The sequence below is a fragment of the Leucopleurus acutus genome, assembly GCF_964270905.1.
Source record: "Leucopleurus acutus genome assembly, chromosome: 10".
NCBI lineage: Eukaryota > Metazoa > Chordata > Mammalia > Artiodactyla > Delphinidae > Leucopleurus > Leucopleurus acutus.
The window spans coordinates 40,858,287-40,872,425 of record NC_139153.1 but is presented as its reverse complement, the minus strand read 5'-3'; the positions used below and the strand labels follow the sequence as shown (position 1 = coordinate 40,872,425).

Genomic DNA, 14,139 nt, shown 5'->3' with positions numbered 1-14,139 from the left:
AGATCTTTTTAAATTTACTGAGACTTGTTTGTGGCCTAACATATGGTCTATCCTGGAGGATGTTTATGTTCACTTGAGAAGAATGTGTATTGGTCTAGCTGGTTTCAGTGTTGCTCAAGTCCTCCATTTCCTTATTGATCTTGTCTGCTTGTAGCCATCATTGAAAGTGGAATATTGAAGACTTTAACTATTATTGGAGAACTGTGTATTTCTCCTTTCAATTCTGTCAATTTTTGCTTCATATATTTTAGGGATATGTTGTTAGGTGTTATATGTTTATAATGGTTATATCCTCTTGTTGTACTGAAGCATTTATCAATATATAATGTCCTTCTTTGTCTCTAATAAATTTTTTAATGTTGTCTGATAATAATATAGCCACTTCAGCTCTCTTTTGGGTACTGTTTAGCATGGAATATCATTTTCCATCCTTTTACTTTAAACCTCTTTGTGTTCTTATATCTAAAGTGTAGTGTATATCTAAGGACCTCCCTGGTGGTCCAGATGGTTAAGACTCCGTGCTTCCAGTGTAGGGGGTATGGGTTCAATCCCTGGTCAGGGGACTGAGACTCCACATGCTGCGGGGTGCAGCCAAAAAAAAAAGTAAAAAAAAAAAAGCGTAGTGTGTATCTAAAGTGTCTTGTAGACAGCATGCAGATAAAGTCTTTGTAAAATCAAATTGGCCATTCTTTTAATAGGAGAGTTTGATCCACTTACATTTAATGTGATTACTGACAAGGAAGGATTTATTTATGCCATTTAGCTATTTGTTTTGTTTGTCTTACATGATTTTTGTTCCTCAGTTCCTCCATTGCTGCCCTTTTTTTAAGGGAGGGGTATTGATTTTTTGTAATGTGCCACTTTGATTCCCTTCTACTTTCCTGTTCTACATATTTTAAAAGTTATTTTCTGGGCTTCCCTGGTGGCACAGTGGTTGAGAGTCCGCCTGCCGATGCGGACGTGGATTCGTGCCCCGGTCCGGAAAGATCCCACATGCCGCGGAGCGGCTGGGCCCGTGAGCCATGGCTGCTGAGCCTCCATGTCCGGAGCCTGTGCTCCGCAATGGGAGAGGCCACAGCAGTGAGAGGCCTGCGTACCACAAAAAAAAAAAAAAAAAAGTTATTTTCTTAGTGGCCACCTTGGGAATTCTATTATTAACAACTTATAACAAGCTAGGTTGAATAGAGGGGTTCAACAGCAAATCTGAGCAGAGAAGCAAGGAGCGGCAATCATGAAAATAAGACACCTGAAATCATGCAGTCTGAGCAGCTTAGCTTCAACAGGATACACACACTCTGTCTATACATCCTTGTCGCTCCCCTTTTATATTGTTGTCACAGATTACACTTTACATTTAATCTCTTTAATGTAGATTTTAAATTACTGTTTAATACACTTGTCCTTTAAATCACAGAAGACAAAGAAAGAAATTACAAACCAAACCAACAATACTGATTATCTTTACTAGTGTTTATTTTTTCTTATGGCTTCAAATTGCAGGGTAGGTGCACTGGTAACAATTTCCCTCAGCTTTTGTTTATCTGGAAATGTCTTAACTTCTCCTTCATTACTGTAGTTTTTTTTTTTTTCAATTTGAAAGCAGTCACTTTAATTTTTTTTTTTTTTCCCCACACCCTGCCACATACAGTATCTTAGTTCCCTGACCAGAGATCAAACCTGTGCCCCCGGGCTTCCCTGGTGGCGCAGTGGTTAAGAACCTGCCTGCCAACGCAGGGGACATGGGTTTGAGCCCTGGTCCGGGAAGATCCCACATGCTGCAGAGCAACTAAGCCCATGCGCCACAACTACCGAGCCTGTGCTCTAGAGCTCACGAGCCACAACTAATGAGCCCACGCGCCACAACTACTGAAGCCCGCGCGCCTAGAGCCCGTGCTCCGCAACAAGAGAAGCCACTGCAATGAGAAGCCCATGTACCGCAATGAAGAGTGGCCCCCGCTCGCTGCAACTAGAGAAAGCCCACGCGCAGCAACGAAGACCCAACACAGTCAAAAATAAATAAATAAAATTTAAAAATATTAAAAAAAAAAACAAAACAAAAACCTGTGCCCCCTGTGTTGGAAGCACAGTCTTAACCACTGGATCGCCAGGGAAGTCCCTGAAGTATAGTTTTATAGAATTTAGAACTCTTGATTTTTTTTTCCTTTCAGGACTTTAAATATGTGATCCCACTACCTTCTGGCCTCCATGGTTTCTGAGAAGAAATCAGCTATTAATCCATCGAGAATCCCTCTTATGTAAAGAGTTGCTTCTCTTTTGCTTCTTCCAAAAGCTAAGGTTCAACTGTTTGGAGGTAGGTGTCAGGGGCTGTCTCTGGACTTAGCTCAGGTTTTGCTGGGGAAAGCTCTGCACAATGCCTGGGCTGACCCCTGAGCTCTGGGTGCAGAGAGGAGTCCTGGGGCCCAGAGCTAAGACTGCTGAAGCTCTAGCTCTACTACAAGATGAAGGCAGGCAGTACATTTTATTTATCTACATTCACTTTCCGTACAGTAGCTGCTCCAAACACACTGACTAAAGGCAGCCTGTTTCTCAAGATTTGAAATATGTAAAACATCTGTGAATTCCAGGAGTCTAAACATTCCAGCAGGGAGAGAAAGAAGGGCAGCACACTCCAGAGCATCCACCTTCTTAGGATAAAGTCTCTTAGGAAATGCCCACAGGCCTTGAAATGCTTAAAGTGGCTCACAGTCATTCTCCAATCTTGCCCTGGAGCCACACAACTCCCCTCTTGCTTCTGAGGTCTGTACTTGCTGGAACACTCTTGCTCATTCTTCTCCTAGATAACTCAGCTTCAAGGCCTCAAGTACAGTATCATTTGCCTAGGAAGTCTTTCCCCTTTCCCCAAAGTCTGAGTTAAGGCCCCTCCTCCTATTTGCTGCCAAAATGCCCCGTACTCACCCCAACACAGTTCTTATCACTGATGGTGAACCTGTCCATTTCTGTCTCTGTAACAATGATGATGGTTTCTAACTCTCACTGAGTACCTACTGTGTGCCAGGTGCCTTCCATCTTTTTTCTCATTTAAGCCTCACCACAGGGACTTCCCTGGTTGCCCAGTGGGTAAGACTCTGCGCTCCCAATGCAGGGGGCCTGGGTTTGTTCCTTGGTTGGGGAACTAGATCCCACGTGCGTGCCACAACTAAGAAGACAACATGCTGCAACTAAGAAGCCCGCATGCCACAATGACGATCCCATGTGCTGCAACTAAGACCCGGTACAGCCAAAATAAATAAATAAATAAATATTTTTTTTAAAAAAGCCTCACCACAACCCAACAAGGTATGCAGAAGCTATATCCCCTCTAGCCCCCAAGAAAGGGACAGAACCAGTATGTGAACACAGGCAGTCTGGCCCCAGAGTCCACCCTCTTAACATCACACTATACTCTTGTATTACATTTCCGTTTTGTTTAAAAATTTAAACAATCATAAATTCCTTTTGATAGAAGTACAAGAAAAACACCAAGGAAAAGATTCTACAAAAATGCAAAATGCAAGGTTTCTTTTTTTTAAAGTTTTTATTGGAGTATAACTGCTTTACAATGTTGTGTTAGTTTCTACTGTACTACAAAGTGAAATCAGCTATATGTATGCATATATCCCCTGTTTTGGATTTCCTTCCCATTTAGGTCACCACAGTGCATTAAGTAGAGTTCCCTGTGCTATACAGTAGGTTCTCATTAGTTATCTATTTTATACATAGTATCAACAGTGTATATGTGTCAATCCCAATCTCCCAATTCCTCCCACCCCATCCCTTTCCCCCTTGGTATCCATACATTTGTTCTCTACATCTGTATCTCTATTTCTGCTTTGCAAGTAAGACCATCTATACCATTTTTCTAGATTCTACATATATGTGTTAATATACGATATTTGTTTTTCTTTTTCTGACTTACTTCACTCTGTATGACACTCTCTAGGTCCATCCATGTCTCTACAAATGACCCAATTTTGTTCCTTTTTATGGCTGAGTAATATTCCATTGTATATATGTACCACATCTTCTTTATCCGTTCCTCTTTTTTTTTTTTTTTTTTTTGGCGGTACGCGGGCCTCTCACCGTTGTGGCCTCTCCCGTTGCAGAGTACAGGCTCCGGACGCGCAGCCTCAGCGGCCACGGCCCACGGGCCCAGCCGCTCCATGGCATGTGGGACCTTCCCGGACCGGGGCACGAACCCGTGTCCCCTGCATCGGCAGGCAGACTCCCAACCACTGTGCCACCAGGGAAGCCCTATCCATTCCTCTTTTGATGGATATTTAGGTTGCTTCCATGACCTGGCTATTGTAAATAGTGCTGCTATGAACATTGGGGGTGCATGTGTCTTTCTGAATTATGGTTTTCTCTGGGTATATGCCCAGTAGTGGGATTGCTGGGTCGTATGGTAGTTCTATTTTTAGTTTTTTAAGGAAACTCCATACTGTTTTCCATAGTAGCTGTATCAATTTACATTCTCACCATATGTGGAAATTCTTAATAAATCTATGTTTCAACTTGTGTTTTGTAAATGAAGTCCATCGCAATGGAGCATGTGCTGAGGATTTGGAGTGTAGGTTCACAGGTGGTCCCTCCTCCCTGGGACAGGTGCTTGACCACCAGCTCCCCTGCTACCTTGCATCCTAGGATCTGGCCTTCCCCTCCCTGTCCAGGTATCCATTTGCTGCTGCCCCCTGCAGGCGCCTGACCAAAACATGGAGGGCTGTTCAGAAGTGCATACCCTGCTGTGTCCTGGAGCAGGGTGAGGCACTGGCCATCGCCTATCCCAGGCTGGCTGCACCACAGCAATCTGATGGGCATTTTGGCAGGAGGAAGCCTTTCATCCACTCCCATCCGAGCATATTTTAGTACCTTTAACAGTATTTTTCCCCTGCTTTCTGAAGCAGCGGCTCTGCATTTTCATGTTGCACTGGGTCCCACAAATGATGATGTTGGCTCTACATCTCCTCCCATTCTCACTCCCAGTCATCTGTGATGGGAGCTCAGGAGACACTGAAGACATACAGGAAGAGCAACCAGAAAAATGACACTCAAGAGATGGGGCACAGGACACCTCTCTGGAGACATCAGGAGTGGGACATGTTTTCTCTCTTCCCTTCTCAGGGGAGAACAATACAGGACTAGGGGTGGGGTAGTAAAAGACCATAAAGGGAAATTTCTGAGATCTCCTGATCTCTCTTCTGTTGGAGGAAATTTGGGGTTGGAGGAAATTTGGGGTGATAAAGCAGTATTTGATCTCCTACAAGCCTTTCAGAGCTTTTCCAGAGCTCGTGTGTGAGGTCAGGGGTAACTTCTGCTTGGAGGGAGGCTCTGGCTTTGGAATGCTGAACAGGACCCAGGAGCAGCTGCTGCAGCTGGGCTCCTGGGCTCCTGAGTCTAGGCTTTGGGGCAGAGGTCAGTGGTTCCCTGGGACTTGGTTATCAGCTATCCAGCCCAGCTCTCCAAAGCACAGGTGCAGACAGGGCTTCAGTTACTCAGATTTCTTTCTTGTTCATGAAAGGAATATAAATGTGTCCAGAGAGTGGCCACATAGGTACAAAAAGAGGGAGCCTGTTCTATAGTCTCCTGTGTGCCCACCCACAAAGGGGTCACGATGATTGTGGGGAAACCTGAGCTGTAGGCAGACAAGGGAGAGAGGTTGAGAGCGGAGGTCACCACAACTGCGATGTCCACCCTCAGCCTGAAGGTGCTGCTTTCCTCCAGAGAAAATGAAGGAGGAAGGGGTCAAGTCTGCTCTCAGATACCCACACAGGCTGTAGGATTATCCTCTTTCAGGAGGTCTGGAATGGTCTCATCATGATTCCAACTTGCTCTCCAAGTTAAAATCCACCCTCTCTAACCATGACCAGCAGGTTATGGAATCACAGGTGACCTAATGACCCCTCACATTAACCTCTGACCCACACATAGGGCAATTAAGCTGGCCTGGCACCCAGACACTCTTCCTTCATTCCACGGCATACCTACCACTTCCCAGGACAGGTCCCAAGAAACAGCACCCTCTGCCTTGCTGGACTGCTGCTGAGCCACACCTCTGGTCCTGGTGGCCTAACCTCTAGGGAATGTAAACAGATACCTCTTGCCACAGTGCCTACTTGCTGCAAGTTTCATCAGATTTTCCCAGAGGAAAGAGCATTTATGGCTCCCAGGGTGATCCAGTGGGATGAACAGGTCCACAGCCCAGGCAGCTGCTAGATCCAGACAGAGGTAGCAAGAGCAGCAGTCCTTTCGGTTCAAGCTGAACAACTCTCTCATTCCAGGTACAATAAAGGTAAGCAGTTAAATGGAATCTGAGTATCTAATAAAACTACTAAAAGCTGTCTATTCCATTTCTCCAAAGAAGACATACAGATGGCCAAGAAGCACATGGAAAGCTGCTCAACATCACTAATTATTAGAGAAATGCAAATCAAAACTACAATGAGGTACCATCTCAAACCAATCAGAAATGGCCATCATCAAAAAATCCACCAACAATAAATGCCAGAGAGGGTATGGAGAGAAGGGAACCCTCCTACACTCTTGGTGGGAATGTAAATGGTACAGCCACTACAGAAAACAGTACGGAGGTTCCTTAAAAAAACAAAAATAGAGTTGCCATGTGATCCAGCAATCCCACTCCTGGGCATATACCTGGAGAAAACCAAAATTCAAAAAGATATATGCACCCCTATGTTCACAGCAGCACTATTTACAATAGCCAAGACATGGAAACAACCTAAATGTCTTGACAGATGAATGGATAAAGAAGATGTGGTAAATATATACAATGGAATACTACTCATAAAAAAAGAATAAAATAATGCCATTTGCAGCAACATGGATGGACCTAGAGATGATCATACAAAGTGAAGTCAGCAAGAGAAAGACAAATATTTATGATATCACTTATATGTGGAATCTAAAATATGACACAAATGTGACCTTATTTATGAAACAGAGACAGACTCAGACATAGAAGACAAACTTATGGTTACAAAAGGGGAAAGGGGGTCGGGGAGGGATAAATAAGGAGTTTGGGATTAGAAAATACAAACTACTATATATAAAATAGACAAAACAAGGTCCTACTCCTACTGTATAGCACAGGGAACTATATTCAATATCCTGTAATAAACCATAATGGAAAATAATATGAAAAAGAATTTGTGTATATGTATGTATAACTGAATCACTTTGCTGTACACCAGAAACTAACACAACATTGTAAAACAACTATCCTTCAATTTAAAAAAAAATTACAGAATATGAAAAAAAAATAACCTATTAACCACACTTTATTTTCTGCAGGCAACCTGAAGCTCTGGCAGAAGGGGAGATGCTCTGGATAGAAAAGCTTCCCATACAGAAGAGGATAGCGAGGCTTGTGCCCTGGGTCCACAATATCTGTTCTCCTGTCCATAAAGGCGCAGAATCTCTGGATTTTCTGATACAACCTTTATCATCTTTGGAGGCTGAGGGACTTCATCTAGCCTTAGAAATTTTCTCCTAAGCCAATCAGATTTTAAAAATTCCTTTACAATCACATAACAAAGATGCTGGTTTGAAAAAATAAGTACACAGCATTAAGAATGTGTGTACAGGGTGACTGTAAAGATAAGAGGAAACCATAGTGCCCTTAGAGAGTGGGACCAAAAGAGGCAGCAGGTTCAGAGGGGCGCGCCAGGGTAGTAGCCTCCCTGTGCTTTTGTTGGGAGAGCGGCGAGCTGAATGAACACAACCATAAACAGGAAAGGAGGCAAGGAAGATGCCACCTATTCTTCCTGTAGGGCTCGGCTCAGGTGTTCTCCTCCCTGGAAGCCTCCGTAACGCCGTCTCCCTTTGCACTAAGGTTAGGTCAAATCTGCTATGCACAATACCCAATGGCACTGAAGTTCTCTCTCTCAGGCCGAGACTGTGGGAGGGACTGTGTTCTGCGTCACTGGTCTGGCACAGTTCTTGGCATATATTATAGCAATCTTTATTGAGGTGGCTGTAAAACCCAATTTTATGCTCTCTCCTCAACTTCTGTTATGTAGGGCCACTGCCTCAAAAAGCTTCTCTATCCTCTGTCTAGGCAGATCCTGCCAGGCCCTGTCCCTGGCCCAGTGCAACTGAGATTCTCTTTCTGAGGCTTCTCGTTCAAGGAGCAGACTCCCTGCAATGAAAGGTATCAGCCCCAAACAGTGTTCTTCATAAAGTGCATGTCACCACAGCGAAGTGGAGAAAGTACAGATTTGGATATGCCACACAGACCGGCCAGTTGCAGCACATACCACTTACTATCTCTCCACATTAGTTTCATCATCAGCATTCTAAAGAACTACGGAATAACCACCTCCTCCAAGGATGTTAGGCAACCAAACGAAATACTGTGTGTGGAAGCACCTGACCACAAAGCCAGGGCTCAGTGAAGATTAGTTTTCCTTTCCCTCTTATCAGCCCAATCCTACCCTGAGGCTCACCCACTCCCTTCTCAGGACTGATGTTCGGCCAAGACACCTGTGGGATATAAGACAGGTGTCTGCCCAGCTTGGCTGCATTTGGGCTGTACTGGTTGTTAAATATTGTTATTATCACATTCGCCTCTTCCCCCATCCTCCATCCCATCCTAATTCACCCAGAGTCAATAAGGAGTCTTCCACGCTTGAGACCTTAGCCATCTCATAAAGTTTTCATACCAGAGGCCCCCAAGTCATAAATCCAAGGACAATCTGTTTTGAAACACTTGTGTGATATAAAATTATTCATTCAAAGATAAAGGCCAATTGCACCCAGCTACAACTGCAGCTGCTACACATAGCCTACTTTCCCTGTCCAGGAAGCTGCCTGACCCCAGCTGGCCAAATCCAATCCTCAGAAGATGAATGGCAAAGAAGAAACATCCTTCCCTTTTCCAGTAGCTAGAGCCATCTTCGTGGAAGGGGAATCACAACCACCTCCTCAACTTACACTGCCCATAGAGCAGAGGTCCCCAACCATTTTGGCACCAGGGACCAGTTTCGTGGAAGACAATTTTTCCATGGACCGGTGTGGGGGTAGGTAGAGGTGGTTCAGGCGGTAATGCGAGCGATGGCAAGCGCAGAGGAAGCTTTGCCCGCTCACCCGCCGCTCACCTCCTGCTGTGCGGCCCGGCTCCTAACAGGCCGTACTGGTCCGTGGCCCAGGGGTTGGGAACCCCTGCCACAGAGAACACAAGTTTAATTCAGTGTATTCATCCATTATGTATTTACTTACCATACACATACACATATAAAGATGGTATCAACTGAGAACTTATGAAGGGGGAGCAGGACCCCACCTACCTCTAACAGAAGGTAATATGCATAATAATAACCGTAAGTGTCACCACAAACTGCTGCTCTAGAAGTTAGAATAAAAGAGAAAATACTTTCAGCTGAGACATGGTAGAACTTCAGAGAAATTTTTAAGAAGGACACACAGCCTAGTGGTTCTCAGCATGTAGTCCCCAGGCCTGGGAGCTTGTTTAGAGATGCACATTCTTGGGTTTCTCCAGATCTGATGAATGAGAAACTGGGGTAGGGCCCAGCAATCTTGTTTTACATGCCCTCCAGGTAACTCTGATGTTAGCTCAGGTTTAAGAACCACTGCCCTAGCATATAGGCCAGGCCTAGAAAAGTATGATTTTGAAAGAGACAGATGGGTCAATTAACCTACAGGAAAAAAAAACAGGCAAATCCAAGAGCTGGGTTCTCAGAACACTCCTAATTCATCAGTTACAGGACATAGCCACAAGTGTCTATAATCTTGTACAACACAAATTAACAAAGTTTAAACATCAGTACAAATACACTGAGCCAGAGTGAGAAGAGTCAGGGGGAACGGAGTGCCACAGGTGCAGGCACCAGAATCCCTTTAAAGCTGGATTTGAACCCCCGTTTCCCTACTTATTAGTTGTGTAGACCAGGCAAGCCTCTAATCCTCCATCCCCCACTGGTTAAATGGAAATATAACTGGATCACTTCCCAAGGTTTTTATGAGGCTTAACGAGACATTTAATTATATACCTGAAGCACCAACACAGCACCCAGCAGGAAATTCTCAATGAATATGCTCATCTTTCCTTGTCCTAATTAGGGAAGAACTTGGGATCATTAACAACTGAATATCGAGTTCAGTCCTGAACCATCCTTCTTCCAGCACAGCACTGAAAACATCTATAAACGTTAGATGTATAATGAATCTGGAAACCATAATTCTTTCCAGAGACAAAGATAATCAGGTAGGCTCTTTTCATGACTGTCAGTGTTTGAGAGCCAAGGGGACCATTGGATATCATCTTACATCAAGCCTCTCCTTTCACAGTGTCCTCATCAGCCACACTCTTCAGGGCTCTATGGGGCCCTATGACAGAAGGACAGTCACAACAGTCCTTGGTGAGCACAACAGGCCCCAAGTATCAACCAGAGGTCAGAAGGAGGGTCCACATGAACACAAGAAAATGACTAGAGAGTAGAAAACCAAGTCTCTGGGGTTAGCCTACAAGACAGTGTCCAAGGAATTGTTCAAATGGACTTTGCCTTGCAACATTCCAAGGCTCCTGCTCTTAACCAGGTACCAAAAGGAAGCTGCCACTATTGAGAAGGAAAATTAAAATACCATGCTTTCAATTATCCTGCAGTTTCTTAGAAACATCTAAACATTATTTTGAGACAGATTACCACCAATGTGAACAAATCTGGTGAGTCACCAAGTCAGGGCCAGCCTGGACTGTTTTACTGTCGTGGCTAAACACCCCAGGACTAGAGTTTTCCACTCAACAGATCCAATGAGCCTCAAGTTCCACTGTGTAAAAAGCACACAGTCCAAGGGCTACTGAACAGTCAGGGTTAGGAAATCTATTGTGCCAAGGCACTGGCCCACCATATCCAGGGCAACTTGGAAACATACCAGCAGGCTAAGATGCAGAGCCCCGTGAAGAGAATGATGGGGATGGGGTAGGACGCACAGAACAGCCCATGGTTGTAGAAGGCCTGAGATATCTTCTCACGCAGCCTTTCAGTCAGGGTCATCCTCAGCTGAAGTCACCTTGCTGCCATCCCGGAAAGTGACCATGGATCAGCCTGGCACACGTTGGGCAGCACTGACAATGGACACCATCTGCAGGCAGGCACCTGGCAAGAAGGGAGAAAAGCCAATTAACAAAGAGTACTTGGCTCTCAACACGGGCTGCTGGGGGAGGTGGCAGGGACGTGGACAGGGAATCAGGAGGCCTACATGCAAGATCTGGAGACATCAATCCCAAAATACACACACACACACACACACACACACACACAGTCTTGGTCAGCTCCTACTGACTGTGGGTAGTGTCTAAGTAAGTCTAACCAAAGAAACAAAAAAACTGCCTCTCTAGCTCTGGTAATAAACTCTCAATCCTCTTCCATATTAGGCACTTCTAAAAGGCCACTTCCTAGAGAGGGCATTTTTCTCACACGTGGCACAGGAAAGTACTCCTGTGTAACAGACAGCACCTTCAGTTGCTCTTGGCCAAATGGACATTCTGGAAACCCTCCCCCCCCCATTCTCTGTGCACAGGCCAGACCGAGAGAAATCCTTGGGAAACCTTTATACAAGGTCTGATCCCTCAAAAAACACATTCTTACACAAACAGTGATTCACTGATAAATAAAGTCCAGTGGGGTCAGCCCTCAACACAAAAACACCAAAAAGCCTAGGCCCCTGACATAAAACAAAATTCACTGTGACAGTGGTATTGGGTAGATGTCTCTGCTCCTGGTCCCCCAGTTGTTCCTGGGAGGGTGAGGGCAAAGGGCCCCTCCTATTTCTGCCTGCCCAGCAGCTGTTTCCTCCTTGGAGTAACAGCAGTCCAGTGTGGCTCTGAGAACAACCTTTCTCCACAGGATTTGGCCTGGACATAACGGCCAGTTAAGGTGCCCCTCCCTGACCCCCGTCAGGCTGGTTAGGCCTCTCTCCCTGGCCTTTGACTTCTGAGCAGAAAAAATCAAAACTGGATTCGAGGGCTTCCCTGGTGGCGCAGTGGTTGAGAGTCCACCTGCCGATGCAGGGGACACGGGTTCGTGCCCCGGTCTGGGAAGATCCCACATGCCGTGGAGTGGCTGGGCCCGTGAGCCATGGCCGCTGAGCCTGCGCGTCCGGAGCCTGTGCTCTGCAACGGGAGAGGCCACAGCAGTGAGAGGCCCATGTACCGCAAAAAAAAAAAAAAAAAACTGGATTCGGTGGTGTTTATTCTTCCCCAAGAGGTTCCTGCTCCCCAGATCACGGGCTGCTCTGGCTCCAGCCCTTTCTGAAGACGAGCTCATCAGCTCTTCTTTCCAGTCTGTGAGCCACCCCATATCCTTCCAATAAATACTCTTTTTGCTTGTGTAAGCCAGTTAATTTCTGTTGCTTCCAAGTAGAGAAACTTAAACCAATAAAATCAGAATAGAAAACGCTAGCAGAAGGGCCCAGGAATCTAGAATTCCTTTCCTTACTGAGCTCGCTGATGAAATTCAAGTTTAAATCCACTTCTCCTGTTCCATGTTGCTGTTTTCTTTCGTCTGTGCTACAGGGAACCTGCCCAGACATGTATCTTGGCTTGATTCAGCTCACGGATGAAAACCCAGGCCAAGGAGATGATTCCTCAGAAGTGTGAGACCAGAAGGGAGAAGCAAAAGGAGTCACACCACAGCCAATTCACAAGAAGGAATGGCTACCACTCCATCCACCTTCCTGGAAGCACAAGTCTCAGGCGCACATGCAATTTTCCAGTCCAAGAACCCTCTAAGGAAATAGTACAAAGAACCCGCTGTGGGTCAATTCAGAAGGCAACAAAACAGACAGAGGAATTGGCAGGTGACAGCGGCTGACCCAAGGAGCAGAGGTGCTGACAACAGCTCAACCATTCACAAGACTCACCTGGAACATAACAGCTCAAAAAGGTCTCAAGCAGTAGACCTGCAGCAGGGCACCAGCAACAGTGCTCACCACCCAGCATAAACAAGGACTCCAGGGAATCAACGTTTCTGCTCCTGTGTCCCCAACCCTCCGTTCTACTTCAAGGGGGAAAACAAACACTAATGAGATATATGCCTGTGGAAAGACGCTGTCAAGAGGATCCCTGAAGACTGATGGCCATGAACAAGTTGTAGCTTTTCCAACCTCAGTCCTCTGCCAAGCCCCACATCTCTTCCCTTAAGTATCCCCAAACCAAGCCCTCCAGGAAATTGCGATCCTACTAATCTTAATCTCCTTCTCAGGCCTCTTCCGCATACAAATCGGTAACACAAGAAGCAGGGGGCAGGGGCGTGGGTGGGTTCTCTTATACATGGAACTACTAATATGAGAAAAAAACCCATCTCACTTCAATTCTGCAGCAAATACAAATCTTTCTGACATGACCTTAGTCGTTTTCAGTTTCCATTAACCCTTATTAGTTATATTAATTGCTAATTTTCACAGCACCAGGAAAACAAAATTAAAAAAAAAAAGAAATCCAAATTCTAGTTCATTACACAGCCCACCTACCTGAACCAAGCAAGAGGGGAATTATTCATCTTTACTTCACTGTATTCATTTTAACACAAAGCTTTTCCAAAGCAAAACTTATCCTAAGAAACCGCCAAAATATTTTCCAGAGTGCCCATACCATTTTACATTTTCACCAGCAGCATGAGACCTCGTTTCTTAGCATCCTCACCAGCGTTTGGTATTGTCACTACTCTTTATTTTACCTGTACTAATAAGAGTGTATTAGTATCTTATTGGATCTTAATTTGCATTTCCCTAATGGCTAGTGACACTGAACCTGTGCATGTGTGCATGTGTCTGTGTGTGTATTCCTTAAGACATTATATATATGAGATCATGTAATTTGCAAATAGAGATAGTTTAACTTCTTTTCCAATCTGGATGCCTTTTGTTTTTCTTGTATAATTGTTGTGGCTAGAACTTCTGGTACAATGTTGAATTGCAGTGGTGAGAATGCATTTTATTCCTGATCTTAGGAAAGGAGCATTCAGTCTTTCAAACCTTAAGTATGGTATTACATGGGAGTTTTTCATATAAGCCCTTTATCAAGTTGATGGAGTCCCCATCTATTCCTAGTCAGTTGAGTGTTTTTTTTTTTAATCATGAAAGTATATTACGCTTTGTGTCTTTTGA

The 14,139-nt window shown here is 44.9% G+C and overlaps 1 protein-coding gene across 3 annotated transcripts in view; it reads right to left on the bottom strand.

The window, feature by feature from the left end:
• The window catches only part of SCAP (SREBF chaperone), an 88,480-nt gene that overhangs the window by 27,582 nt on the left and 46,759 nt on the right, over positions 1 to 14,139 (bottom strand). For all 3 annotated transcript variants that reach the window (XM_082847245.1, XM_082847246.1, XM_082847247.1), the window contains exon 2: positions 10,906 to 11,129. In XM_082847245.1, coding sequence (XP_082703371.1) covers positions 10,906 to 11,027 — 122 coding nt within the window. In that variant the 5' untranslated portion in view covers positions 11,028 to 11,129. The remainder of the gene's footprint in view (positions 1 to 10,905; positions 11,130 to 14,139) is intronic.